We start from the raw sequence: 27,017 nt of genomic DNA on the forward strand, positions 1-27,017 counted from the left end.
TTAAGAAACAAGAAGGGGTGCCTGGGTGGTGCAGCTGGTTAAGCAAGCATCTCACTCTTGATTTCGGCTCAGGTCATGATCTCACGGTCTTGATCTCAGGGTCATGAGATGGAGCGCTGCACTGGGCTCCTCACTCAGCGAGGAGTCGACTTGTTCTCCTTCCTCCTCTGCTCCTCCCCCCACCTCTAAAAATAAATAAATAAAATATTTAAAAAAAAAAAAAAGCAAAGAAAGAAACAAGGGAGGCTCCAGTTTCTCTTTGGGACCTAAGTGCCTCATTTTCAATGCATTATAGCCAATAGTCTCCTTGAATATCATCTATCTCCAATAAGAACCTCTTCTCTGTTTTTTTTTTTTTTAAGATTTTATTTATTTATTTGACAGAGAGAGACACAGAGAGAGAGGGAAGGAACACAAGCAGGGGGAGTGGGAGAGGGAGAAGCAGGCTTCCCGCCAAGCAGGGAGCCCGATGCGGGGCTCAATCCCAGGACCCTGGGATCATGACCTGAGCCGAAGGCAGATACTTAATGACTGAGCCACCCAGGCGCCCCTCCTCTGTGGTTCTTGCAAATACTACTTCTAAATGATTCTACAGAGTTCATAAAAAAAAAAAAAACCCAACTAGGTAACATACCATGAATTCATCAACCTCAAAAAATCTCAATAGCCTCTAGCCTCACCATAGCACAGTCCTTAAAAAAAAAAAAAAAAAAAAAAGGTAGGACCTCAACTAAGGCTGGTATGTAATCCTTTCTGACTCTCTGCCAACCCCACCCCAGCTCTCACTCCCAAGGCCAGGGCAATCATCACAGAATTGGTGAGAAGGCATCAGTCCCTAAAGGAACTGCAAACAACTAAGAGGTTCACAACTTAGGAAGATGAGTGCAGTGCCCTGGCCAAGAATGCCAGCCATCTCCTAAGACCACAATGACTACTGAGCCAGGCACCTCACAGTTGGGAGAGGGGGCTTCCATTATACAAAGCACTGGAGCAACTGGTTTTGCCTCCTGCAACTCGCATCTTCCCATTAAACTCAACTGCAAATTCCAGTTCTAACAGAACATGCTTACCCTAGGGCTTGGCTCACTTACCACCTAGAACAGTCCTACTCTGGATGGTTAAATTTAAGGAGGAGAAATCTGGAGAAACAGGAGCTTCGAGGAAAAGCCTTTTATTGTAGTGTAAAGTCTTAACTCAAATACAGGCAATTTACTGTCTTGCCGATTAACTTCTCTTATATCCTGTACAACTAACGTGACTCCACAGAATCCTTTATAACAACCATCCAAACAACCAAAAAAAAATCAATCCTTTGTTACACCACTAGTGAATGAAGTCTCTCTTACTAGACTGTGTGGAGAAATAGGATTCACATCATCAGGTTTCTTTTCTTAATTTGTCTCTTGATCTGGACCATATATAAAGCACTAGTCAGAAAAAATACCATTCTTACAACAGACAAGCAATTTGTCCCTCAAATAAACATCAGTTTTATTTTTCAAAATTTGAGGGTAAATGCCAACATGACCCAATGGCTGACTTAATGGTTTTAGGATTGTACAGGGGGGATGCTAGGCCTAATACACAGCATTATTCATCAGAGGAGAATGCAGAGGAATGCTCACAGGCCCACGCCACATGAAACACCTAGAACAGTGAGCTCTCAGCATCAGGGCTTTACTCAACCAACCCAAACCAACAACCAAGAACCATCATCACCTTAGCAGACTGTGGAAGACACTGTTTAACCAGCTAGCAAGGAGAGAAGCAGGTCAAGAAATGAAACACCCAGAAGAATGTCTCAGAACAATCAGAATATTTAAAATCATGGTGAACTCAACAAACAATTCTCTCACTTACTGCCCCACACATAAAAAGTCAAAATATCACTTGGGCCACTCTGGGTTGTGGGTGAGGAGGCAGATGGGCCATAAGAAACTGAAAATACATCTACAAGAAGACATGCAAACAAGCTAAGTAAAGCAAAAGCCCAACAACAATATTTAGGATAAATAATAGACTTTTTTTCCTTGGGAAAAAAAAAAAAAAAGCCCCACCCAAAGCCAAAACAAGAACAAAAACAACAAAGTAGGAAGAGATTCCAAAAGCATGTTGTTGTTCTAGGTTTAGTATACATTTACACTGGAAGGAGAGCTGGTGATATTTTTACTTTCTTTTTTTTTTTAAATGCTAAAGGTAAATAACTTTGTTCTTTCAACACCCAAACCAGAGCAGAGAGACAGTAGTAAATTATAAATGTGGATAAAGTAACATCCACAGGACATGAAGATTGGGGGGGAGGGGAGAAGGGGTAGGTTTTTGTATTGTTGCTGTTGGCAGGAGAGCTAAGCAGTCTTAAAGAACATTCTAGGCTTCTAGGTTTGCCATGAAAGGGTATCACAAAAGTCCCAAGGCCCACCACCTACCCCTTCTCCTCTTCTCCGAGGGCACCTACCTTACTGTAAGTCACTACTGATAAGTTGTTTGCGTGACTGCTGGGGGACAGATTTACAGAGTTCTGTGAGAGTCTATTCTCATCTTGCTCGGTTTGGTCAGGAGCAGGAGCCCATGTGTTTTTGCTGATCGAGTCGAACCCGGAACCCCCAGGGTCTTTTAAGTTGTTTTCATCTGATTGTCGGTTCTTTTGGGGAGAGGCAAACGGGTTGAAGTTTCCTTCTACCTTGCGATGTGGCTGTGTGTTGAACTCCGTTTCAAAAGATGACAGCTGCTGTGTTACTCCTAAAAGTCCACCCACCTCCACACTGAGAATCACCCAGATGACATCTGAAACAAAAAGGCAACTCATGTCAATGACAGGCATACCCTCAAGGTCCAAAGCAGCCACCACCAGAAACCCCAAATGTCACCCAAACCATAGGAAGAAATGTCCTTTTATATGCGAATTTTAAAAGCAAGCTGACAAAGTAGCCCAGTACCTTTGCACTGTATGCATTTCTACATTGTTGGTAATGTCACATTCAAACTCCAGTGCACATTCAGTACAGGTCTATGGTAAGACTCATGAAAGTATTTGTTAAAAGGTTACTAGTTGATTCTGATGCACAGCCATATTTGGAAATCACTGCTCCAGAGAACAATGATCTATAGATAGAAACCTAAAAACTGTTTTCCCGGAATTATAAGCTTTTTGTGGTTTTTGCTTTAGCTTGAATGTATGTAACTTAGAAAACTCAGGGCAGGCATAATTCTTGAGCCAAAAAATACTTATAATTCCTAGAATTGCAACTTATCAAGGACCCCCTTCCCCCCATCTCTTTGAGCAATTTAGAGTAACAACATATTATCCAAACTAGGATAACTGAGAGTAAAGGGGGAAACAATTAATAATGACACCAGGACACATGTGAAAACCAGCACTAACCCTGACTATTAAGGCAAGTATCACCTGGATTTTCTTTTCTAATGATCTATGTGATCAAAGGATACCAAAAATTTAGTATGTCCCAGGCTTTCTGAAATAATCCAATTTAACACCACTTTGCCTTTGTCATACAGGGAAACCCCACCATCTACACTGAAACCATAATAGATTTGTTTTAAAAAGGTACACCGCAGGACTTTTGGTCATAATTCAGTTATTTCCTCAACTGCCGAAGCTAAGGGTTCAAACAGAAGAATAAAGAGACAGTTTCCTTTGATGTTCTGCACCTCAATTTAGAGAACAGTGACATCAACTTTCCTGCTGGAAATCTTTTAAAAAGCACCACTACAGAAAGGCCAAGAAGCTTTTAAGTGTAACCCAGCTGAAACAAATATGAAAAGTTGTCCAAGCCTCCTAAATAACTGCTGAATGGTTGATAAGAAAAGGCTAATAAATTTCATCAGTTACCTACACAGAAATACAGATAATATTAAGAATAGGAAAAAAAACCAAAAAACCACCAACACTAAAAAGAATAGTGAAAGAAACTGAGGAAAACCCTCTTGGGCCGTGCTTAGTCTCAGTTTTCAATCTGGGTTCGATATCTGATGAAGGCCATAAATACTCTATTTGTGTTCAGTGGTTTGGGAACTCCATTAACAACTTGGTGGCCTGTGAACAGCTAGGAGCCAGAACCCTAGTAAAGTGGAGATGCAGTGACATCTGCTGTTCACTTCTGGAATTAGCAACTCTGCAGCCTCTAGCTGCGCAAGCATGACTCCTAGGAATGGTAATCCATTCCAGACACAACTTTTCACGACGGCAAATGTGAATCCTCATGTGAACTAGTGCCATAGTAGCTCAACCTGTTAACACTGTAAGCCAGGATGTGCAGCACGCCACTTCACTCGGAAATGTGGGACGGTGCCAGGAATACTGGGTCAGAGGACTTTCATTCAAAGCTCTAAGTCAATCTCATAAACCAACATGACGTCGGCCTTAAAGAACCATTGCAGGCAGCTGAGGGAGATTCATTCCATGCTTTTCTAGCCTAGCTTTCTAACCAAAGGCAACATCTCTTCACTCTATTGTTCATTTTCCCCCAACAGATATGCCCTACCTTACAGGATATTAGTTCTTACTTCTTCTCTTTCACCCATCTATTTGCCAAAGTCCTTTTGTAATTCCTGATATGTTTCACATACTCAGTTACAGGTCATATGCTTCCTTCACTTTGCTCAGGAAACTAAATGCTTACGAGAAGAGAAAGGACAGTCTTCAGAAGACTGTTATCAGTATATGAGACTAAAGACATTTTCTGCCCTGGCTTTAAGAACTAAAGCTTCTTTCATACAATTCATTGGGCCTTATCACACGTAAGCAACTGCACTCTCTCACCTTGGCTGTTCTTCTGTACTGCTCACAGATTTTACATAGTAGCTCTAAAGAGGTCATTTAAGAAACCACTGATTTATAAACACCAACAGTGAACACTCCAGTTCTGATCCTCCCAAGTTATTACCATGATGGGTCATTATGAATAGCAAAATATACCCTCTATGGGGTACAATCTAACCCATCTAGGTACTACTGCTAGCCCTCATGTTTCAGAATGTGTTCATCCCATGCATAGTGTGCATGAATGAGTGTGTTAAGTAAAAAGGGTGATAAAAATGGACCAAATAAGCTTGTTTCAAAGAGGCTGACCATTTCCAATTCTTCCCAGAATGCCTTAATTACTGAGATAGGAACTGCCAGCCACATATTTTACTATTTGTGATGATAAAATCATAGCTGTAAGGAATCTTACGGGTCATCTAATGGAATGGCTGCACTTTCTAGATAAAGGATCTGAGGTCTGGAAGTAGAAGTGACAGGCCCAAGATCAGACTTCGAGTTAAAGGCAACTTACATGATGACTGAGAATGCTCAACTCTCAGAATAGCTTTTACAAGGCTGCGTGGGTGGCTCAGTTAAGCGTCTGCCTTCGGCTCAGGTCATGATCCTATGACCCTGAGATCGAGCCCAGCATCAGGCTCCCTGCTCAGCGGGAAGCCTGCTTCTCCCTCTTCCACTCCCCCTGCTTGTGTTCCCTCTCTTGCTGTGTTCCTCTCTGTCAAGTAAATAAATAAAATCTTAAAAAAAAAAAAAAAAAAGAATAGCTTTTACAACTCATACTTATTTTTCCTCAACAGGAACTTGGGAACCAAGAACCTAGGGAACTACAGCTATAGTTAAGTCAGTCCCATTTCCCAGGCCATAGTATCTTTACCCACAAACATATAAGATCTTCGGTGCCAATAATAAGAATGGGCCAACAGGATGTCCTAGAAAAGTAGCCAATAAAGCAGAATCAAGTGCCAAGCCTACACATTCAGGGCTTAGTAAGCAAATTGAGAAACTGATTTTAGAATGTCTTGCCTTAAGATGTTTTTTAAAAAGCACTGAGCCAGGACTTTGGAACTAAATGGTACTGTAAATAGTTTCATTCAACTCGTCCGTTTTACATATAAAACCTTTAATAAGTACATAACTTTAATAATAAATATAAACTTCCTTTTGTAGAAATGTATAATAAATTACTAAAGAGAGAACATGAACTTTTTATTTCTTAAGTTTAGATTATCAGAAATGCAGAGTAAAAGGAAAATATTTTGGGGCTCTTGGGTGGCTCAGTCAGTTGGGCATCCAACTTTGATCTCAGCTCAGGTCCTAATCTCGGGGTCATGAGTTCAAGCTCCCCATTTAAAAAAAAAAAGAAAAGAAAAGAAAATATTTTACTTGAAGCCCAACTCCATAATCTTAATGAACTATGCTGATGTACAAAGACATCTCAGATTATGGTAGGAATGTTAAAAAACACTGCATATATCCAAAGGCTAGAATCACAGATCAAATCACATGATAATAAACATGAACAAACATCCATGATTTGTCCACTACAACAGAATTGCTAAAAATCAGTACAATATTCAACTGGTAAATTTGTTTCTTGAGGGGTTATGGGTTATAACCCATGCACAACATGGGTACATGTATATTGGGGTTGAATAAGTAAATGAACAGTGAAATGCTGAGCGCAAGGTTTCTCATTGTTAAAGAAGGATATCACAGATGAGCAAGAAAGGAAGGCATTCTAAAATGAACTCTGTGGTACTGGATTAACGTCAGAGACATCAGTATCAACTCATGTTTATCTTAATATATATACAGATGAAGAAACACAGAAACAATGATAGATATGTCTGTTTACAGAGGTTAGTATGCATACACACGTTACCCAGCTCTGTCTGAGAAGGCCTAAAGTAATGACAGCCCAGTAGCACCGAACATATCCAGTGCCCAGTGGTTTCTGAATAGCATTCTCTAAAAAAAAAAAAAAAGTTCCTCAGAGAAATGGCTGATTCTGGGGCTAAGACATGGAAAATATAAGATGAGCCTGGAATATCTTTGTAGTATCTGAAACTAAGAAAGTGTTTAAAAAAAAAAAAAAAGGATAGAGTATGTCATAGGGATAGGAGATACCTGAAAGAGCTCCTTCTGGCCAAAGCCGGAATAATTTGGGCACTAAAATAAATAACCTAGTATTAGATTATAACTCAAAAGTATAAAATAGATACACATGAGTCCATAGTGACATAAATAAATGACTAAATAAATGGGCGAGCAGAGGGGCGTCTGGGTGGCTCAGTTGGTTAAGTGACTGCCTTCGGCTCAGGTCATGATCCCGGAGTCCTGGGATTGAGCCCCGCATTGGGCTCCCGGCTCAGCGGGGAGCCTGCTTCTCCCTCTGACCCTCTCCCCTCTCATGCTGTTTCTCTCTTGCTCGCTCTCTAATAAAGAAATAAATAAAATCTTAAAAAATAAATAAATGGGCGAGTAGAGACAAATTTCTTTACATAAGAACTGCAAATATATGTAGATATTCTCCCCTTCTAAGAGATGGAGCTTAATTCTATATATCCCCCAACCTATCCTGAGTGTGAGACAGACTTAGTGATTTGCTTCCAAAGAACAGAGCAGGGAAAGAGAATAATAGTAACTTTATAACAGAGAAACTGGCAACCAAAAATTTAATCAAGTGACCAATGTTAATATCATCAGTGATGTTATGTAAATATCAAGTACCCCCTGGTAAGGTACTTCACCTCTGCAGTATTCTTCCCCAAATCTATAAACATCAGTCTAAATTGAGGAAAACATCGGAAAAGCTCAAACTGGGGTACATTATAAAGGATACCCGCCAGTATTCCTCCAAATGGTCATGGATCATGAGAAACAGAAAAGATTGAGAAACTGTCACAGATCAGAGGAGACTGAAAGACAAGACAACTACATGTAATGTGGTGCCAGAGACTGGATTCCGGAAACAGAAAGAGGTCATGAATGGAACTGATAAAATCTAAATAAAGTCTGTGCTCACCTCGGCAGCACATACACTAAAATTGGAACGATGCAGAGATTAGCAGGCCCCTGTGCAAGGATGACACACAAATTCATGAAGTGTTCCATATTTAAAAACCAAAAAAAAATCTAAATAAAGTCTGGAGTTAACAGTAATGTGTCAACAGTAACGTGCCAATGTTGATGTCTTCATTCTAATAAGTCGTCCATTCAAACTAGACACATGAGTTCACTCCTATGTGCAACCCCTTCTCAGTACCGCCAGTAAGGGCCAGTTACTAGTCTTCAGAGGGAACAGCAACAACTATACCAATGAGCCATCATCTTGCTGTGCATGTTAGGCTGAAGCTGCCCAATATCTTCCAGAGCACGCATCTGGCCTGCACAAACTGCAGACAGAAGTCACTTAAAGAAAGCAATAATCTGCCACATCAGTATGTTCCACTTGGGTCTGGGCTTCCCAAGGGAAAAGGCCAGGGGACTTGAGAAAGCACAACTTTTACAAATTCAGTTTACAAAGACACCTCAAAGTGGTTCAAACTGTGGCTAGGACTGAAATCTTGTAGGCTTCTGATCCCTAAAGCAAACGCCTTGGGCTTGTCCCAAGGAGTCGTGAGACAAGAATGCCACAACACCAGGAGACAAAGCCTGGCTTTAGTCAGCATGCACATGGAAGACTACCATGGAGGTCACATCTAGGTTTGGAGGTGGTGGATTCGAATCCTTCCTAAAGCTCAACGCATCTTCAAACAGGAACCTCATATTTGCCCTGAGGATTAAGAAACAACTTGGATCTGGAGAGGTACACAGGCTCTAGTCAACTGCTGAGCTACAAGCTGTAGGTTCACATTTCAGTTCCATGCGAGGGCTGAGTACATAGTGCCTACGTTCTGTGACAGAGGCTTGAAAGGAGAGGTTGAGCACTGCCAGTCTATGGACTGAAACATTCCTAGACAGGAAGCAGTGCAAAGGTCAGTATTATGAGCAAGTCTCAGCATATCTGTGTCTGTCTCTTGGAACTACCAAGGCAGCAGTGTGTGTGTACTACTGGGAAAAGGAGGCACTTCCAACTGTCAGCACTAATCTGCCTAGTCTCAACTTCCAGTCTACATTTCCACATTATTTACTCAACACAGAACTGCCATGACAATGCCCAAGCACTCAGATACTTTAACTTTGTCTATCAACACACCACCTACCTCAGCATCTAAGGGGGGAAAAGGGTAGAGCCAGGCTCCAGTTCATCAGCTGCTCTGAGTGATGGCTGAAGGACTGCCTCTGCTCAAACTCTGTTCCCTACCCATCCTCACTCCCCACCCCACCTTGCCACAAATGCATTAGAACCTTGTTCCTTGGTTTTAGTATTATTCTCAGGAATTTCCTTTTAAAATGCAAATGCCCCCAAAGGAATATATTAAGCTACCCTAAACTCATCAAATCAACCACTAGGCAAAACTCACAAAAGGGAGAAGAAAAGGGCCTAAGGAAGAGCAGTGAAAGCCTGGATGAGACAAGATGGTGAAGGCCCGGGTGAGGGGCTCAGAACGAAAAGTTGAAATGGCAACAACAAAGAAACTATTCCTACTTCTCAATTTTCGTGAACCATGCCCTATTTAAAAAGTATGAGCTTTTAACCTTAATTTGGGGGTAGGTTGGGGGACTACAGTGATCATTTACCCACTTAATTACTTGCTTCAGTCTTAGGAAACAAGAATCTCTACTTCCCAAATCCAGAAAATCTGTGCCCTTGAACTGAAAGAGTAAAAACATCTAGATCAAAGATGACAATCAGCTCAGAATGAAAAAGAAAAAAAACCCTACCCTTAACTGGGCTGAAAGGACAGACACTTATAAAGGCAGGTGCAAAAATAAAACATTTCTCCCAAGGTCATGCAGCAGCTACAAAATGCTGTAACAACCCTCTGAGTGACTACTGCTTTCTTACCAATGATGCCCCCAGACCCATTTCTTGTAGCACTGATTACTGAGGATTGTTAATTGTTAAACTGCCCCTGCCTCAAGATAGCACCCAAACCCTAAATAATCCTCCCTTCTAATCCTGCCTCAGAAATAGCAACCAATCCAAAATTGACCCCCCATCTCCCTTAGAGCGTTCTCAGAATCCTTCAACAGGAACCCAAACCTTATGGAGGCTGCCTCCCTCCTCCCTCTTGTTGTGTGGCATTCCACAGTTCCCCTGGACAGCCTGCCCTCACCGTATTACACCAATAAATTCTGGTTGTGTCAGCCTTCAGGCTTGTTTCAGGTGACCTTTGAAACAAGAAGCCTTCCTCTCTTCCCCCTCCCAGCTTCAACTTCTAGATGCAGAGACTCCACCCCTTCCTACTTCCCAGCTGCACACACTGCCCTGCCCTCTCAGGAAGCGGGCCAGCTGGCCCAGCCATCAGCTGATACCACAGGAAAGAGGAAAAAAGAGAGAAGCAATAGCGTCAAGAATAAAGAAAACCCAGGAGCATATGGTGTTCTAGGAGCCTAGTCACAAGTGTTTCAAGGAGGACAGAGTCATCAATTGGGTCCAGGGCAGCTAATAATTCAAGTAAAGTTGAGAAGTGAGAAGAAAGCTTTGGAGGTAGCATCATGTAGGTCACTGGTGTTTTGAAAAGAATAGTTCAGTGGAGTGGTGGGGAAAGAAGCCTGATGGAAAGAATTTAGGAATCCAGAAATCAAGAGGTGGAGACAGCCATTACTGATTCAAAATTTTCCAAGGAGTTTTGCTATGAAGGAGAGCAGTGAAATGGGGAAGAAGCTGGAGGAAATAACAGCTTTATATGTTAGAGCAAGAGATTTTTGGAAACTTGAATGTCCATCAGTAGTGACTGGCTAGAAAAATGATAACACATCTACCTAAAGGGATACTGCATAGCCATAAAATGGAATGAAGATTTCTGGAGCGATCTCTAGAATATATTATTAAGTGGGGGGTGGGGGAGTAAGATGCAGATCAGTATCTATATAGTTATGATGCTTTTGTGTAAGAAAAGGATCAAATACTGGCTAGTATTTGCAAGACAAAGCAAAACAATACTGTACAGATAAACCATAAATGAATAGATAAAAACAGGTATCTGGCTGAAGGAGGCAGTAATGGGAAGACTCCTCTAAATATATCATTCCTAAATTGTGACTTAGGAATAGTAGAAATGCCTTAGATACTGAAAAAAAGAAACAACAAAAAGAAAACAAAAACAGACCAAAAAACCTAGGTCAAAGGAAGACAGTAAGAACTAGAGATAAATTTTGTAGGATGGTGATTGGCATAGGATAGGTGCACAATAAACAGCAAATTATTTATGCACAACTACTTAGCACCATTTAAGTAGTGTTAAAAAACAAACAAAAAGGGACGCCTGGGTGGCTCAGTCGATTAAGTGTCTGCCTTCAGCTCAGGTCATGATCCCAGGGTCCTGGGATCGAGTCCCACATGGGGCTCCTTGCTCAGGGAGCCTGCTTCTCCCTTTGCCTGCTGCTCCCCCTGATTGTGCTCCCTCTGTCTCTCTCTCTGACAAATAAATAAAATCTTTAAAAAGAAAATGTTTATTGTGTTGCCCTGTTGGAAGTCAGTTAATGTTAAGAGTAAAGTCTGATGATTGGCTGTGTCTAACTATAGCTGAAGGACTGTAACAATAACAGTAAACAAAAAGCAGAAAAGACCTCCTTACCTAGGCAAGTTAACATTTAATGCTGTAATTTAAAAATCAATTACTTTGATAAGATTGGGCATTAACTTGTCAGTAAACACCACCTGTGGTATGGAAGACAACACAACAAAACAATAACCAGTTTTCAACCATATTACTTTACAGCAGTCTGCTCTGTAGACTACCTACATCAAGATCACGTGGCTTGCATGTGAAAAATACAGATTCCTGGGTCCCTAACTACAATGAACTAAAGTTTCATATATGAAATCTAAAAGTTTAGGATACCTATAAGAAAGGTATATAACCATTAACTTTCTCTCCTCATTCATTAGTTTCACTGAAAGCAACTAGAGCACCAACTCCTTCCTCTAAAAATTGGCAACTGAAGGTAAAGAATTAAGCATTTAATCTAGCCTTATTATAAAACTGAATTTCAGAATGTCATTGTTGATGACGAAAACTTCTTTTTTTATCCCAGAACTATTCCAGCTAATGTATATGGAAGAAATAATCACTTTGTAACCCCTGATGAAATGATTCAGGCAATAATCATCCATGAATGAAACCATTAGGCAAAAGGTTGGTTGACAGGGAGGACCTCTGCAATGGAGGGGTCAGGCTATCACTACTTGATCCTTTGATTGCTCTTAGCATCACTAAAGCTCTAACAATTTTCAATAGCCAAAACAATTTTGAAAAAGAAGGAAGCTGCAAGTCTCACAATTCCTAATTTCAAAATTTATTATAGCACTACAGTAAACAAAACAGTGTAGTATTGTTAAAAAGATGTACAGACCAAGAGAAGAGAAGAGAGAGTTCAGAAGTAAACCCTCACATATATGGTCAAATGATTTCTGACAAAACAGGCAAGGCCATTCAAAGGGGAAATGACAGTCTTTCCACCAAATGGTGTTGGGAAAACTGAATTTCATATGCAAAATAATAAAGTTGGACACTTACCTCATACCATATACAAAAATTAACTCAAAATGGGATCAAAGACCTAAACATCACAGCCTAAACTATAAAACTCTTAGAAGAAAACAGAGAGAGGAAACTTCATGACATTGGATTTGGAAATCATTTCCTGGATTATGACAAAAAAAGCACAGGCAACCAAAGAAAGAATAAATTGGACTACATCAAAATTAAAACTTTTGTGTATCAAAGGACACAATTAACAGTGAAAAGGCAACCCACAGAATAGAGAAAGTATGTACAAACTGTGTATTTCATAAGGGGTTAATACCCAGAATACATAAAGAACTCCTACCAAAAAACCCCCAAAAACCTGGGGCACCCAGGGGGCTCAGTCAGTTAAGCATCTGCCTTTGGCTCAGGTCATGATCCCAGGGTCCTGGGATGGAGCCCCACATCAAGCTCTCTGCTCAGTGGGGAATTTGTTTCTCCCTCTTCCTCTGCTCCAACACCCACTTGTGCTCTCAATTTCTCTCACAAATAAATAAAATCTTAAAAAAAAAAAAACCTGATTGAAAAATGACTTGAATAGACAAGCTGAATGGCCAACAAACACATGAAAAGATGCTCAACATCACTAATCACTAGGGATACCACGAGATACCACCTCACACCCATTAGGACGGCTACTATCAAAAAACAGAAAATAACAAGTGTTGGCAAGGATGTGGAGAAATTGGAACTCTTGTGCACTGTTGGTGGGAGGGTAAAATGGTACAGTGGCTATGGAAAACAGTATGGCGGTTCCTCAAAAAATTAAAAATACAACTGTCATATGGTCCAGCAATTCTACTTCTAGGTGGATCCCCAAGAGAACAAAGTAGGCTCTCAAAGAAATATTTCTATACTCATGTTCATAGTAGCATTATTCATAATACCAAAAGGTGGAAGCAATCCAAGTGTCCAATGATGTACGAATTCATTCTAAAAGTGTGGTACATACATATAATTGAATATTATTCAACCTTAAAAAGGAAGGAAATTCTGATCCATGCTACAACTTGGATGAACCTTCAGGACATTATGCTAAGTGAAATAAGCCAGTCACACAAGGACAAATACTGTAATACTATATGATACCACTTATACGAGATACCTAGAAGAGTCAAATAGAGACAGAAAGTAGGATGGTGATGTCAAGAGCTGGAGAGAGAAAAGAGAAGTTATTATTTCATGGGTACAGAGTTTCAGTTTTGCAAGATAAAAAGAATACTAGAGGTAGATGGTGATGATGGTTGTGTAACAATGTGAATGTACTTAATGCCATTAAATTGTATACTTAAAAATGGTTAGGATGGTAAATTTGGTTATGTGTATTTCACCACAATTAAAACAAACAAACAAGCAAAAAATACCCTGAGGCCCAGTAACTTTAAGTTAGTCCTTCAAGGCCAATCAGTGGCAGAATAAAAAACAAGAACAGAAGTCAGCTCTTTTTAATCCTAATCTAGTGCTTATCTATAACACCATGCAGCACTCCTACCCCTGGTCAGTTGTGAGCATTCCATCAACCAGGAAATAGAAAATAGTTAACGGAGACAACTATTCCTGGCAGAAAAGATGGAAATATTAACATCCTCATTATTTAAACTTCTACAGCCTACTAATAAAGCATAATCTGAGTGGGTAATAGCACAAGTGCAGAAAATTAAGATAGACTGCAAGTACATTAAAGCAACTTAAAGTACTAATTTAAATTTAAGTGCAACTGGGTTTAAGAATAACGCAGGGAATCAAAACTATAGCTACAGCACATTAATAGCCAAACTTACGCAACTGGCATAAAAATACACAGATTAAACTAACATTTTAACAACCATTTTGGCAGTTACGTTGAAAAGAATTTAAATATAACACTGGATAAAAGGACTTAATATTTAAATATTATCCATTTTATATGCAAATAGGTAGAAAGATGGCTGATGTTCTTATTCTTTCACTACTACTGCTGAATTTCTCAACTAGTCTGACTGGGACACACTTAGAATTTCTTGATATTTATAGTATTTTTATCAAAGGATAATTTAAAATAGAATATTTGAGCAGAAGTACTTCCAAGTAAGAATTTGGTTCATCAGAAAGTCAAATTTTAGACTACCTAATTCAAACTTAAATATCTTTAAAAAAAAAAAAAAGGCCATTCCTCTTTGTACACATGCTTCGAAGATGAAGTTTAATTTAGGACTCTGATAACTTTCTATGGAGTTACTATGTATATTTTGAATACTTAAAGGCGTAACAAGACATAGGCCCCATTTGTCTTTTTTAGAAATTCAAACCTTATCTTTGACATAAGTATGGGCAAAATGTATAAAACAGCATTACTGATGGTAATTAGTTATTCCTGGTGAAAGCTTTTCTGTCCTAGGGAGCTGGTAATACACTACATTAACTCTGTTCTTCCTTCCCCCTCCTCCTAAAAGAGGACAGGCTTTGTTTTTGGCTTCAGAGAAACTGCTGCCAGTCAATACCACCACCCAAGCAGGGCCAATGCAAGAACTAGCAAAACAAAACCCCTCCCCCTCATCGTTCTCTCCAAAGACAATTACATTACAGACATCACATTCACTGACAAGTCAAAGACAGTGACAAAGCAGAACTTCCTAAATGTTTCTTCAATCTCCTCCTCCGTGCATTTTTCACTTTCTCCTTCATTCCTTTGGTCTGACACAACTTGCACAAGCACCCTGTCCTCTTCATTTCCATCGAAGCTTACTAGGCCAAATTATCTTCCTGGCTCAAATCTGGGCACAGAGCTTTGGAGAAATGAATGAGTACTCATCCCTAAACTGAAGTAGGTCTAGCAACATCCACACATGCGAGATCTTAGGGCTCACTCATGACCATCTGGACTTCTCAATCCTACAAAAGAAAAGTCAATCTCACCACTCACTGACATCTGAGGTACACAGCATATACAGATGCCCCTCCTTGGCCCCTTAGTCTGGGCCATGATAGCCTGCTACTCACTCCTCTCTCTTCCACATGACTGCTGGTGTAAATATTCCTCAGAGTACTATCACCTCCAATCCATTTCCCACTCTTTCCCACACAAAACCCTCACTCATGCCAAACTGCACAAGTCACACTCAACCTAAGTTTATGCTTAATTATTGCAGGCTGGAAATGTGGTGCCTTTTCCCTGCCACCAATCTGAATCTATTTAGTTAAAATACTGCATATTAGGGAAAGCCCTTCCAGACCATTTAACCTAGAAAGTTATTTTTTAATGTTTTTATTGAGAAGTATTTTTTAATAATTTTATTTTTCAAGACTTTATTTTTAGAGCAGGTTTTAGGTTCACAGCAAAACCGAGAAGATGCATGTATACTCTCTGCCACATACGTACAACCTCCTCCTCTATCAACATCCCACACCAAAGTGATACTTGTTATAATCAATGAACCCACACAGGCACATCATTATGACCCAAGTCCATAGTTCATATTAGGGGTCACTCTTGGTGGTGTACATTCCATGGGTTTTGATATATGCATAATGACATGTATCCACCACTATGGTATCCTTACAGAATAATTTCACCACCTTAAAAATCCTGTGTTCCACCTATTCATCCTTCCCTTCCCCAACCCCGGGCCATCACTGGTCTTTTTATTGTCTCCAGTTTTGCCTTTTCCAGAATGTCATATAGTAATCATACAGGATGTAGTCTTTTCAAATCGGCTTCTTTCACTTAGAGATATACATTTGAAGTTTCTCCATGCCTTTTCATGGACTGAAAGCTCATTTCTTTTTAGTGCTGGAAGTATTTCATTGTCTGGATGTACCTCAGTTTATTTACCCATTTACCTACTGATAGACATCTTGGTTGCTTCCAAGTTTTTGCAATTACGAATAAAAGAGTTATAACACAGCAGGAGTATTTTAGTTTTATAAGAAACTGCCAAACTGTCTTCCAAAGTGACTGTACCATCTTGCATTCATGCCCACAATAAATGAGAGTTCCTGTGGCTCTACATCCTCGCCAGAACCTTGGTGTTGTCAATGTTCTGGATTGGGGCATTCTAATAGGTGGATAGTAGTAACTTGCTTTAATTTAATTTGCAATTCTCTAATGACATGATAATGAACATCTTTTCATATGCTTATTTGCTATCTGTGTATCTTCTTTGGTGCCATGTCTATTTTACATTTAGGTTTATGGTCCATTTTGAGTTAATTTTTATGAAGAATATAAGGTCTGTGTCTAGATTCATTTCTTTGCATGTAGATAGCTAGTTGATCCAGCACCATTTGTTGAAAAGACTATCTTTTCTCCATTGTCTTTGCTTATTTAGCAAAGATCAGCTGACTATATTTGTATCCATTTCTGGACTTTCTATTCTTTTCTATTGATCCATTTCTTTATTCTTTCACCAATACCAAACGGTCCTTTTTTTTTAAGATTTTATTTATTTATTTGACAGAGAAAGAGAGAGCACAAGTAGGCAGAAAGGCAGGCAGAGGGAGAGGGAGAAGCAGGCTCTCCAGTGAGCAGGGAGCCCGATGTGGGGCTCGATCCCAGGACTCTGGGATCATGACCTGAGCCGAAGGCAGACGCTTAACTGACTGAGCCACCCAGGGCCCCCCAAATGGTCTTGATCACTATAGCTTTATATAAGTCTTGAAGTCAGGGAGTGTCATTTCTCCACCTTTCTCTTTCTCAAATATGAGTTGGCTACTCTGGGTCTTTTGCATCTTCATATAAAATTTAGAATCAGTTGATACCCACACAAAAATTTGCTGGAGTTTTGACTGGGAATGTGTTGAATCTATAGATCAAGCTGGAAAGAAACAGCATCTTGACAATATCGTCTTCCTACTTGTGAACATAGAAAACCTCTCTACTTACTTCTTTGATTTCTTTCATCAGAGTTGTATTGTTTTCCCCATATAAATCTTGTTCACATTGTGATAGATTTATACTTAGGTATTTCATTTTGGGCGGATGCTAACATAAATAGTAATGTGCTTTTAATTTCAAATTCAAGTTGTTCATTGGTAGTATGCAGGAAAGTGGTTGACTTCCACATATTAACTTTGTATCTTGCAACCTTGCTTATTAATTAGTTCCAGTGGTATTTGTCATTTTTTTCAGATTATCTACATAATCATGTCATCTATAAAAAAGTAGTTTTAGCTCTTCCTTCCCAACATATATACCTTATTTCTTTTAATTGTCTTATTCTATTAGCTAGAACTTCCAGTATGACGCTGAAAAGCAGTGGTCTTTTCCTTGCCTTATTTCTGATCTTAGAGGGAAAGTTTCTAATTTCTCACCATCATGAGGTTAGCTGAAGGTTTTTTATAGATATTCTTTATCAAGTAGAGGAAATTCCCCTCTACTCAGTTTTCCCATAGTTTAACCATGAATGGGTGCTGGATTTTGACAAATGGTTTTCCTGGATCTATTGACGAGAACATGTCATTTTTCTTCTTAGCCTATTGAGGTGATGGATTACATTCATTTATTTTTGATTGGTGAACCAGTCTTGTATATCTGGTATAAATTCCTCTTATCATAGTATGTGTAATTATTTTTATACACTGTTGGATTGGGTTTGTTATTATTTTGTTAAAAATATTAGCATCTAGGGGCACCGGGTGACTCAGTCAGTTAAGCATCTGCCTTCCACTCAGGTCACTATCTCAGGGTCCTGATATCAAGTCCCACATCGGGCTCCCTGCTCAGCATGGAGTCTGCTTCTCTCTCTGCCCCTGCCCCTCCGCTCCTGCTCTCTGTCAAATAAATAAAATCTTAAAAAAAAAAAAAAGAATATTAGCATCTTTGTTCATGAAATATAACAGTCTGTGGTTTTCTTTTCTTGTAATACCTTTGTCTGGTTTTGGTATTAGAATAATGCTGGTCTCATAGAATGAGTTAGGAAGTATTCCCTCTGCTTTTGTCTTCTGCAAGAGATTCTAGAAAAGTTGTATAATTTCTTTAAGTGTTTGGTAGAATTCCCAGTAAACCCATTTGAGCCTGGCGCTTTCTGTTTTGTAAGGTTATTGCTGAATCAATTTCTTTAATAGATAAAAGCATATTCATATTTTCTATTTCTTCCTGTGTAAGCTTTGGCAGATTGTATCTTTCGAGGAACTGGCCCATTACATCTAAGCACAGAGTTGCTCATAATATGTCTTTATTATCCTTTTAACATCCATGGGATCTGTAGTAATATTCCTTCTTTCATTTCTTATTTTATTTATTTATTTTTAATTTATTTGACAGAGAGAGAGAGAGATAGCGAGAACAGGAACACAAGCAGGAGGAGTGGGAGAGGGAGAAGCAGGCCTCCTACCAAGTAGGGAGCCCGACGCGGGGCTCGATCCCAGGACCCTGGGATCATGACCTGAGCCGAAGATAGACGCTTAACGACTGAGCCACCCAGGCGCCCCTCATTTCTTATTTTAGTGATTTGTGTCTTCTCCTTTTTTTTCTTAGCCTGTCTAGAGGCTTACTGATTTTTTTAAAAAGATTTTATTTATTTGACAGAGAGAGAACATAAGCAGGAAGAGCAGGAGAGGGAGAAGCAGGCTCCCCAATGAGCAGGGAGCCCAACTGCAGGCTTGATCCCAGGACTCTGGGATCATGACCTGAGCTGAAGGGCAGACATTTAACCGACTGAGCCACCCAGGCGCCCCAGAGGCTTATTGATTTAATTGATCTTTCAAAGAACCAGTTTTTGGTTTTGCCAATTTTCTCTATTGATTTTCTCTTTGCAATTTCATTGATTTCTGCTCTAATTTTTATTATTTTTCTTCTTCTGTTTACTTTGGATTTAATTTGCTCTTCTTTTTCTAGTTTCTTAAGGTAGAAGCTTAGATTATAGATTTTAGGCCTTTCTTCACATTAAGCTGAATATTCTTCTGCCTTGGGTACTCCACACAAATGTTCAACACCTTCCTGATTTTAGGACCTAGAATCTTTGACTCCACCATCAAGATCCCACTAGAACTCCAAAAAAAAAAACCAGATCACTAGGATATCTGAGGTGACAAAAGCCTTAAGGAACCTTTACTAAGAAGTTAATACAAAACAAGTTAACAGTTGAAGAGTAATTACTGCACAAGATTTCACAATATAGTCAGATCTTTTAATAATAACAAAAATGCTAAAATAATAATAGCATCTAACACTTAATCAGCGCTTATCATGCCAGTTGCTGTTCTGTAAACTTTTACATGCATTAACTCCTCTAATTCCCTCAAAATTGTATGAAGTAGGTACTGTTTTTCCTTATTTTATAGATTAAAAAAACCTGGAGTCACTGAAAGATAAAATAACTTCCTAAAGATCACATTGCTAATTACTATTAACTAAAAGTCAAACCCAGATGATATGATTTCAGAGCTCATGCTACTACTCTATTGTCCTATTTTACTAAAAAAAAAAAAAATAATAATAATAATGAATTTAACTATAAGTGAGCCAAATAAGTATGGTTTATTCATTCTTAGCAAGCAGCCCAGATTCTATTTTTCAGATGGCTAATACATTTATTATTTATATACTTTGCCCCACCTCAGCAGAAAGAATTAACAACCCACAGAGATAGAAAGCACATAGTGGCTGCCAAAGGCTACGACAATAGAGAGTGACTGTTTAATGGGTATGGAGTTTCCTTTTGGGGTGATAAAAATGTGTGGGAACTAGATGGTTGATGAATGCACAATACTGTCAATGTACTAAATGCCGTGAAGTTGTACACTTTACCATTTTATTGTAATTTTTTTTAAAAAGAATTATCTAGGGGAGCCTGGGTGGCTCAGCTGGTTAAGTGTCTGACTCTTGATTTTGGCTCAGGTCATGTCTCACTCTGGGTTGTGAAATCGGGCTCTGCCCTGGGCATGCACCCTACTTAAGATTCTCTCTCTCTACCTCTCCCTCTGCCCCTCCCTGCCCCTGTCTCTGTCTCTCTCTCCCGCTCTTAAAAAAAAGAAAAAAAAATTATCTACATTGGAATAGTAATCCAATGAAATGGTATTCAACTACTAAAAATGGTATTTTTTTTTTTAAGATTTTATTTATTTATTTGAGACAGAGAGAATGAGAGAGAGAGAGCACATGAGAGGGGGGAGGGTCAGAGGGAGAAGCAGGCTCCCTGCCGAGCAGGGAGCCCGATGCGGGACTCGATCCAGGGACTCCAGGATCACGACCTGAGCTGAAGGCAGTCGCTTAACCAGCTGAGCCACCCAGGCGCCCCCAAAATTGTATTTTTGAAAATATTTAATAACAGGGGAAAGATCCTAAAATATTAGTGAGTAGGAAAAAAGTAGTATACACAACTATGTACGTAACATCAAATTTGAAAAAAATTTCTTTGTTTTTAATATTGGATACATACATTAACATTGTTTATATCAGTATAGAAGAGTAAATGTTTTGTTTATATTTTTTATATTCTCTAAGTTCTATATTTCTTTTATTGTCAGAAAAAATACTATTTTTTAGATTTTATTTATTTATTTGACAGAGAGACAGAGAGAGAGAGAAAGAGAAAGTACAAGCTGAGAGAACAGCAGAGGGAGAGGGAGAGGGAGAAGCAGACTCTTCGCTGAGCAGGGAACCTGATGAGGAACTTGATCCCAGGACCCTGAGATCATGACCCGAGCTGAAGGCAGACGCTTAACTGACTGAGCCACCCAGGTGCCCCAGAAAAAATACACTTTTAAAAGAATTTAATTGCAAGTAACTAATAAGTTTAGCGATATAATGGACTTAAAAGTCCCTCAAATAAGAGAACAAACAGAAACCAAATAAAATGGCTGAATTAAATTCAAATATAACAATAATTGCATTAAATGTGAGTAGTCTAAACATACCAATTAGAAGACAGAGATTATCAGACTGGGGGAAAAAATGGCCCAACCATATGCTGTCTCCAAGAAACTCCAAATATAAAACACAGGTAGGTTGAAAGTAAAAGGCTGGAAAAGGATATATCATGCGAACAATAATCAAAGAAACCTAGAATGGCTTTATTAATATCAGATGAAATAGACTTCAGAGTGAAGAAAATTACCAGGGAAAAGGGGGATATTACACAATAATAAATGGGTCATTCACTTAGAAGACGTAATTTTAAATGTGTATGCACCTAACAACTGAGCTTCAAAATATATGGACCAAACACTGACAGAACTGAAAGAAGAAATACGCAAATCCAAAGCTGAGGCTGGAGACTTCAACACTTCTTTTTCAATAACAGAGAGAACTATTAGGCCAAACAAACAAGCAAATAATAAAGACACAGAGAAATTGAACATCCTCAACCAACTGGATCTAAATGACATTTATACAACACTCCACTCACAATAGCAAAATAAACATTCTTTTAAAGTACACATGAAATATTCACCAACAAGACAGACTATATTTCCTGGGTCAAAAACATCTTTTAAACAAATCTGGAAGAACTGAAATCATATAAACTGTGTTCCCTGACCATAATGGAATGAAACTAGAAATGATTAAACAAGATAACAGAAAAACCACCAAACATTTGGAAATTTAACAACATACTTCTATATAACCCATGACTCAAACAGGGAATCTCAAGGGAAATTAGAAATTATTTTCAACTAAGTGAAAATAAAAATACAATGTTTCAAAATGTGTGCTATGTAGCTAAAAGTAGTGCTTAGAGGGCAATTTACAGTTGCTATAAGTGTTTGTGCCCGCCCCCTCCCACTCCCCCATCCCCAAATTCTTATGTTGAGACCTAATCTCCAATGTGATTGTACTTGGAGGTGGGGCCCTTGGGAGATGATTAGGTTGTGAGGGTAGATCCCTCAAGAATGGGATTACTGCCCTTATAAAAACAAAAAACAAAACCACCCAGAGAGCTCCCTTACCCCTTCTGCCATGTGAGAACATAGAAGACAGCCTTCTGTGAACTAGGAATCAGTCCCTCACCAAACACCAAATCTGCTGGAGTTTTGATCTTAGACTTCCCAGACTCTAGAACTGTGGGAAATAAATTGCTGTTGTTTACAACCCACCTAATCTATAACAGCTTGTTACAGCAGCCCAAACAGGCTAAGAAAATAGTATTAAGCACCTACATTATAAGAGGTCTCAGGTCAACATTAGCTTCCATCTTAAGAAACTGGAAAAAGAATAAAATAAACCCAGGGCGCCTGGGTGGCTCAGTCGGTTAAGCGTCTGCCTTCAGCTCAGGTCATGATCCCAGGGTCCTGGGATTGAGCCCCACATCGGGCTCCCTGCTCAGCGGAGAGCCTGCTTCTCCCTTTCCCTCTGCCTGCTGCTCTGCCTACTTGTGCTCTCTCTCAGTCAAATAAATAAATAAAAAATATCTTTAAAAAATAAATAAATAAAACAACAAAGGGTACTACAAACAACTCTACCTGGAAAAAATTTGACAATTTAGTGAAAACGATCAATTCCTTGAAATTACCCAAAGTCACCCAAGATGAAATAGATAACCTGAACAGATCCATAACTTATGAAAATAAACTGAATTAGTAATTTTAAATTTTCCAAAAAAGAACCCTCCCAGTTTCACTGACAAATTCCTTAAAAGAATACCACCAATTCTATACAATTACTTAAAGGAAAAAAAAAAAGTACAACATATTAGTGTTTACAGAGCTACCCTGTCCAATGAGGTAGGCTACTGGCCAACATGTAGCTACTGATTACCCAAATATTACCCAATCATGTTGAAATGATCCTATTTTGGCTATACTGACTAACATAAAATGTATTATTAAACATTTTTTAAAAAAGATTTTATTTATTTATTTGAGTGGGGGAGAGAGAGAGAGAGAGGTAGAGCAAGAGCACAAGAGCAGGGGGAGGGAGAAGCAGACTCCCCGCTGAGCAGGGAGCCCAACACAGGACTTGATCCCAGGACGCTGGGATCATGACTCAAGCTGAAGGCAGACGCTCAATTGACTGAGCCACTCAGATGCCCCTATTAGTAAACATTTTTAAAAGTCCTCACATAAGGGGCACCTGGGTGGCTCAGTCGTTAAGCGTCTGTCTTCGGCTCAGGTCATGATCCCAGGGTCCTGGGATCGAGTCCCGCATCGGGCTCCCTGCTCGGCGGGAAGCCCGCTTCCCCCTCTCCCACTCCCCCTGCTTGTGTTCCTGCTCTTGCTATCTCTCTATCAAATAAATAAATAAAATCTTTAAAAAAAAAAAAAAAAGTCCTCACATAAGACTTAGGTCAGAAATAGGATCTGCTTTCTTAATCGCTTCTGATTTCTAAACATAAAAGAGAAACTAAAACTAAAAAGGAAAAATGACTTTGAAGTGGCTACTAAGCCACAGCCTAACTCACTTTAGAATTCAATTGCTCTCAAAACCATCTCAAAACAAAATACAAGCAAAACTCTTAGAAATCAAGAAGAGGGGCGCCTGGGTGGCACAGGCAGTTGAGTGTCAACTCTTGGTTTCAGCTCGGGTCCTGATCTCGGGGTTGTGGGATTGAGCCCTGTGTTGGGTTCCGTGCTCAATGCAGAGTTGGCTTGGGATTCTCTCTCCCTCTCCTTCTGCCCCTCCCGCTTGTGTTCTCTTTCTCTCACAAATAAATCTTAAAAAAAAAAAAAAAGGTAATCAAGAGGTAACTGGAAGGACACTGATCACTACAAAGCAAAATCCAGAGGTTAACAGGTGCACACAGCATTCCTTTCTAGAGCCCAAATGTCCAATATGGACATCCTCTTTGTAGAGAAAGGGAAGCATAAGCTCTTTAAAGATAAAAGGAGAAAAATAAAGAGGGCTTTAAAAAAAAGTATTTTTTTCAAGATAAAGATTATAGAATGAACCAATTTCTAAGTGATAAATATCTCTACCATTTCAAGGAAAAACCCCTTAGAGTTATTATGGGGCTAGTGTCAAAGCATCATTACAGGAACGGAATGCGTTTGCTTTTCAGTAAGGAGACATCCTCTTCAAAGATTTCCACCTTAACTACAAGACTAATGGGAGGTTTCTAAAAATAAAGTAATGGCTACATTCTGAGCAGTAATTAAGGAATTATCAGGCAAAGCTTAAGAGACCAATACATCGATCATTTTAGACAGTAATCATCAGTCTGTTACAAAATAACCACACAATTTTCAGCAGGTTTATAGCACATACTGATAAATTAGGTATTCACCATGATTTGAATGGAAAGCAATTATGCTTGCTTCCTTCTAAGAGATATGATCTGGCCTGATTCAGTAGAAACTGTACACCATACTGCACTTACTAAAACTTCCTGTTACACAATAATTTAGTAAAACCTTAAGAATGTCTCAGGTAAAGCAATTTCAGCATATATGTACACATTTTTTTTTAAAGATTTATTTATTTATTTATTTGACAGAGAGAGAGAGACAGAAGAGCACAAGCAGAGGGAATGGCAGAGGGAGAGGGAGAAGCAGGCTCTGCACTGAGCAGGGAACCCGATGCGGGGCTCGATCCCAGGACCCTGAGATCATGACCTGAGCCGAAGGCAGATGCTTAACCATCTGAGCCACCCAGGCGCCCTTTTTTTTTTTTTTTTGCAAAGGGGAAATGTACATATCCCTCCATTGCTCTTTTTCCCTCATTTTTATTATTTCTGAAATTAAAAGAAACATATAACCAAATGTGTTCATTTGATATAATGGCTCTACCTCTCTCCCTGCAAGAAAGGTAATCATTAAACCAATGATGCATATTAAAATTACTATCACCTAAGACTCAAAGAAATGCAGTTTTTATTTGTTTTACTATGATAGGGTTATACTAAGTTACTAAACACTCTTTAGGGGTGCCTGGGTGGCTCAGTCGTTAAGCATCTGCCTTTGGCTCAGGTCATGATCCCAGGGTCCTGGGATCGGGTCCTGCATCGGGCTCCCTGCTCAGTGGGAAGCCTGCTTCTCCCTCTCCCGCTCCCCCTGCTTGTGTTCCCTCTCTCGCTATGTCTCTGTCAAATAAATAAATAAAATCTTAAAAACAAAACAAAACACTTTTTAACTAGATCCAGCCCCAGCTATAGCCCCTACCAATGCATACGCACAAAAAGTTAAGGATTCTATATACTTATTTTTTAAAAGCAAATTATGCTTGAGTATTTAACCTTTAAAATTGTCAGGGATTTTAGAACTAATTTTTTTCTTTTTAACAAGAAGTATATTCATATTTTAAGAAAGAATTATATTTGGTTAAAAACATTTTTAAGGAACTGTCAATCTCCAAATTTTGAACCCTTGAATCCTAACATTCCAGATCAGAGAAGTTTATTAACAAAAGGGCTTTAGCTACCATAAGAAAAAAAGATGCTGCTTTCAAATTATATTTTCCCTTCTGTCAAATAATAAAACTAATTATGAAGCAAACTACTAGCACTAACACCACACATTAGAACTACTCACAGTTGAATTTCAAAGAAACTACAACATTTGATGCTTCATACTCGGACATGCAAATATTTTATTTACTACCCTTTATAGACTGATCACTGTTTTGTCTGATTTCTTGATTTTCTATGCTCCAAACAGGTTCATGACACACATATGTGCATTTTAGAGGTTAATCTGAACAGTACAGCCATTTCACGTTGATTTGACTCATGTGGAACTACCTAGACACAACCACCAAATAATTACCACCATCTGGTGGCACTACTACCAACAGCAGGTTTCCTTCTCTGAAGCTGAAATAGCACATCACCTTATACACTTAATATAAACCTTACAACATAAAGATACTTAAGGATTTCAGATTCATTTACATTTGAAATATCCCTTCTAAATATAAAAACATTTTCCACACAAGTCACAAGCAGCTTAAGCTGACATTTCTTCATCAAAAAAGAAATCTGTTGTTCTCAAGGGCTACTCATATTTCTGACATTACAGAATTCTAGAGACCAGAATTGAAACACAGAGTGCCTTACTGAGGATCTTCCAGAAGGAAATGAGGCAACCTTTTGAGTCCAACATATAAAAGAGAGAAGTTCTAATGTAAGGTCAACTAAATAGACATTTTTCCAAAGAAGACATCCAGGCGGCCAACAGACACATGAAAAGATGCACAGTATCACCAATCATCAGAAAAATGCAAATCAAAACCACAATGTAATACCATCACCTGTCAGAATGGCTATTGTCAAAAAGACAAGAAATATCAAGGTGTTTTTTTTTTTTTTTTTAAAGTAGGCTCCATGCCCAATATGGGGCTCAAACTCATGACCCCAAGATGAAGGGTCACATGCTCTACCGACTGAGCCAACCAGGTACCCCAAGAAATATCAAGTTTTGATGAGGATGTGGAGAAAAGGAAACCCTTATACACTGCTGGGAATGTAAACTGGTGCAGCCACTAAGGAAAAGAGTATGGAGGTGCTTCACAAAATTAAAAATTGAACTACCATACTATCCAGCAGGTATTCAACAACAACAACAACAAAACTAACTTGAAAAGACATACACACTCCTATGTTCATTGCAGCATTATTTGTAATAGCCAAGTTGATCAAAAGATGAATGGGTAAAGAAGATATGGCATGTGTGTGTGTGTGTGTGTATATACATATATACACATATATATACACACACACACATATATATGTATACACACACACATACAT

The 27,017-nt window shown here is 39.0% G+C and overlaps 1 protein-coding gene and 1 non-coding gene across 7 annotated transcripts in view; one reads left to right on the plus strand and one right to left on the minus strand.

Moving 5' to 3' along the window:
• Positions 1-27,017, minus strand: part of ILRUN (inflammation and lipid regulator with UBA-like and NBR1-like domains) — a 91,926-nt gene that overhangs the window by 16,909 nt on the left and 48,000 nt on the right. For 5 of the 6 annotated variants that reach the window (XM_045866734.3, XM_045866735.3, XM_054505823.2 and 2 more), the window contains one exon: positions 2,456-2,784. The exons of the other annotated variant lie outside the window; for it this stretch is intronic. In XM_045866734.3, the coding sequence (XP_045722690.1) occupies positions 2,456-2,784 (329 nt within the window). The remainder of the gene's footprint in view (positions 1-2,455; positions 2,785-27,017) is intronic. 6 annotated transcript variants of the gene reach the window in all.
• Positions 7,798-7,900, plus strand: LOC123838038 (U6 spliceosomal RNA). Its single transcript, XR_006789379.1, has one exon. It is a non-coding gene; the product is annotated as a U6 spliceosomal RNA (small nuclear RNA).

Source organism: Mirounga angustirostris, unplaced genomic scaffold, assembly GCF_029215605.1.
Source record: "Mirounga angustirostris isolate CCGP_5_RB_7025 unplaced genomic scaffold, mMirAng1.0.hap1 SCAF_8, whole genome shotgun sequence".
NCBI classification, from domain to species: domain Eukaryota; kingdom Metazoa; phylum Chordata; class Mammalia; order Carnivora; family Phocidae; genus Mirounga; species Mirounga angustirostris.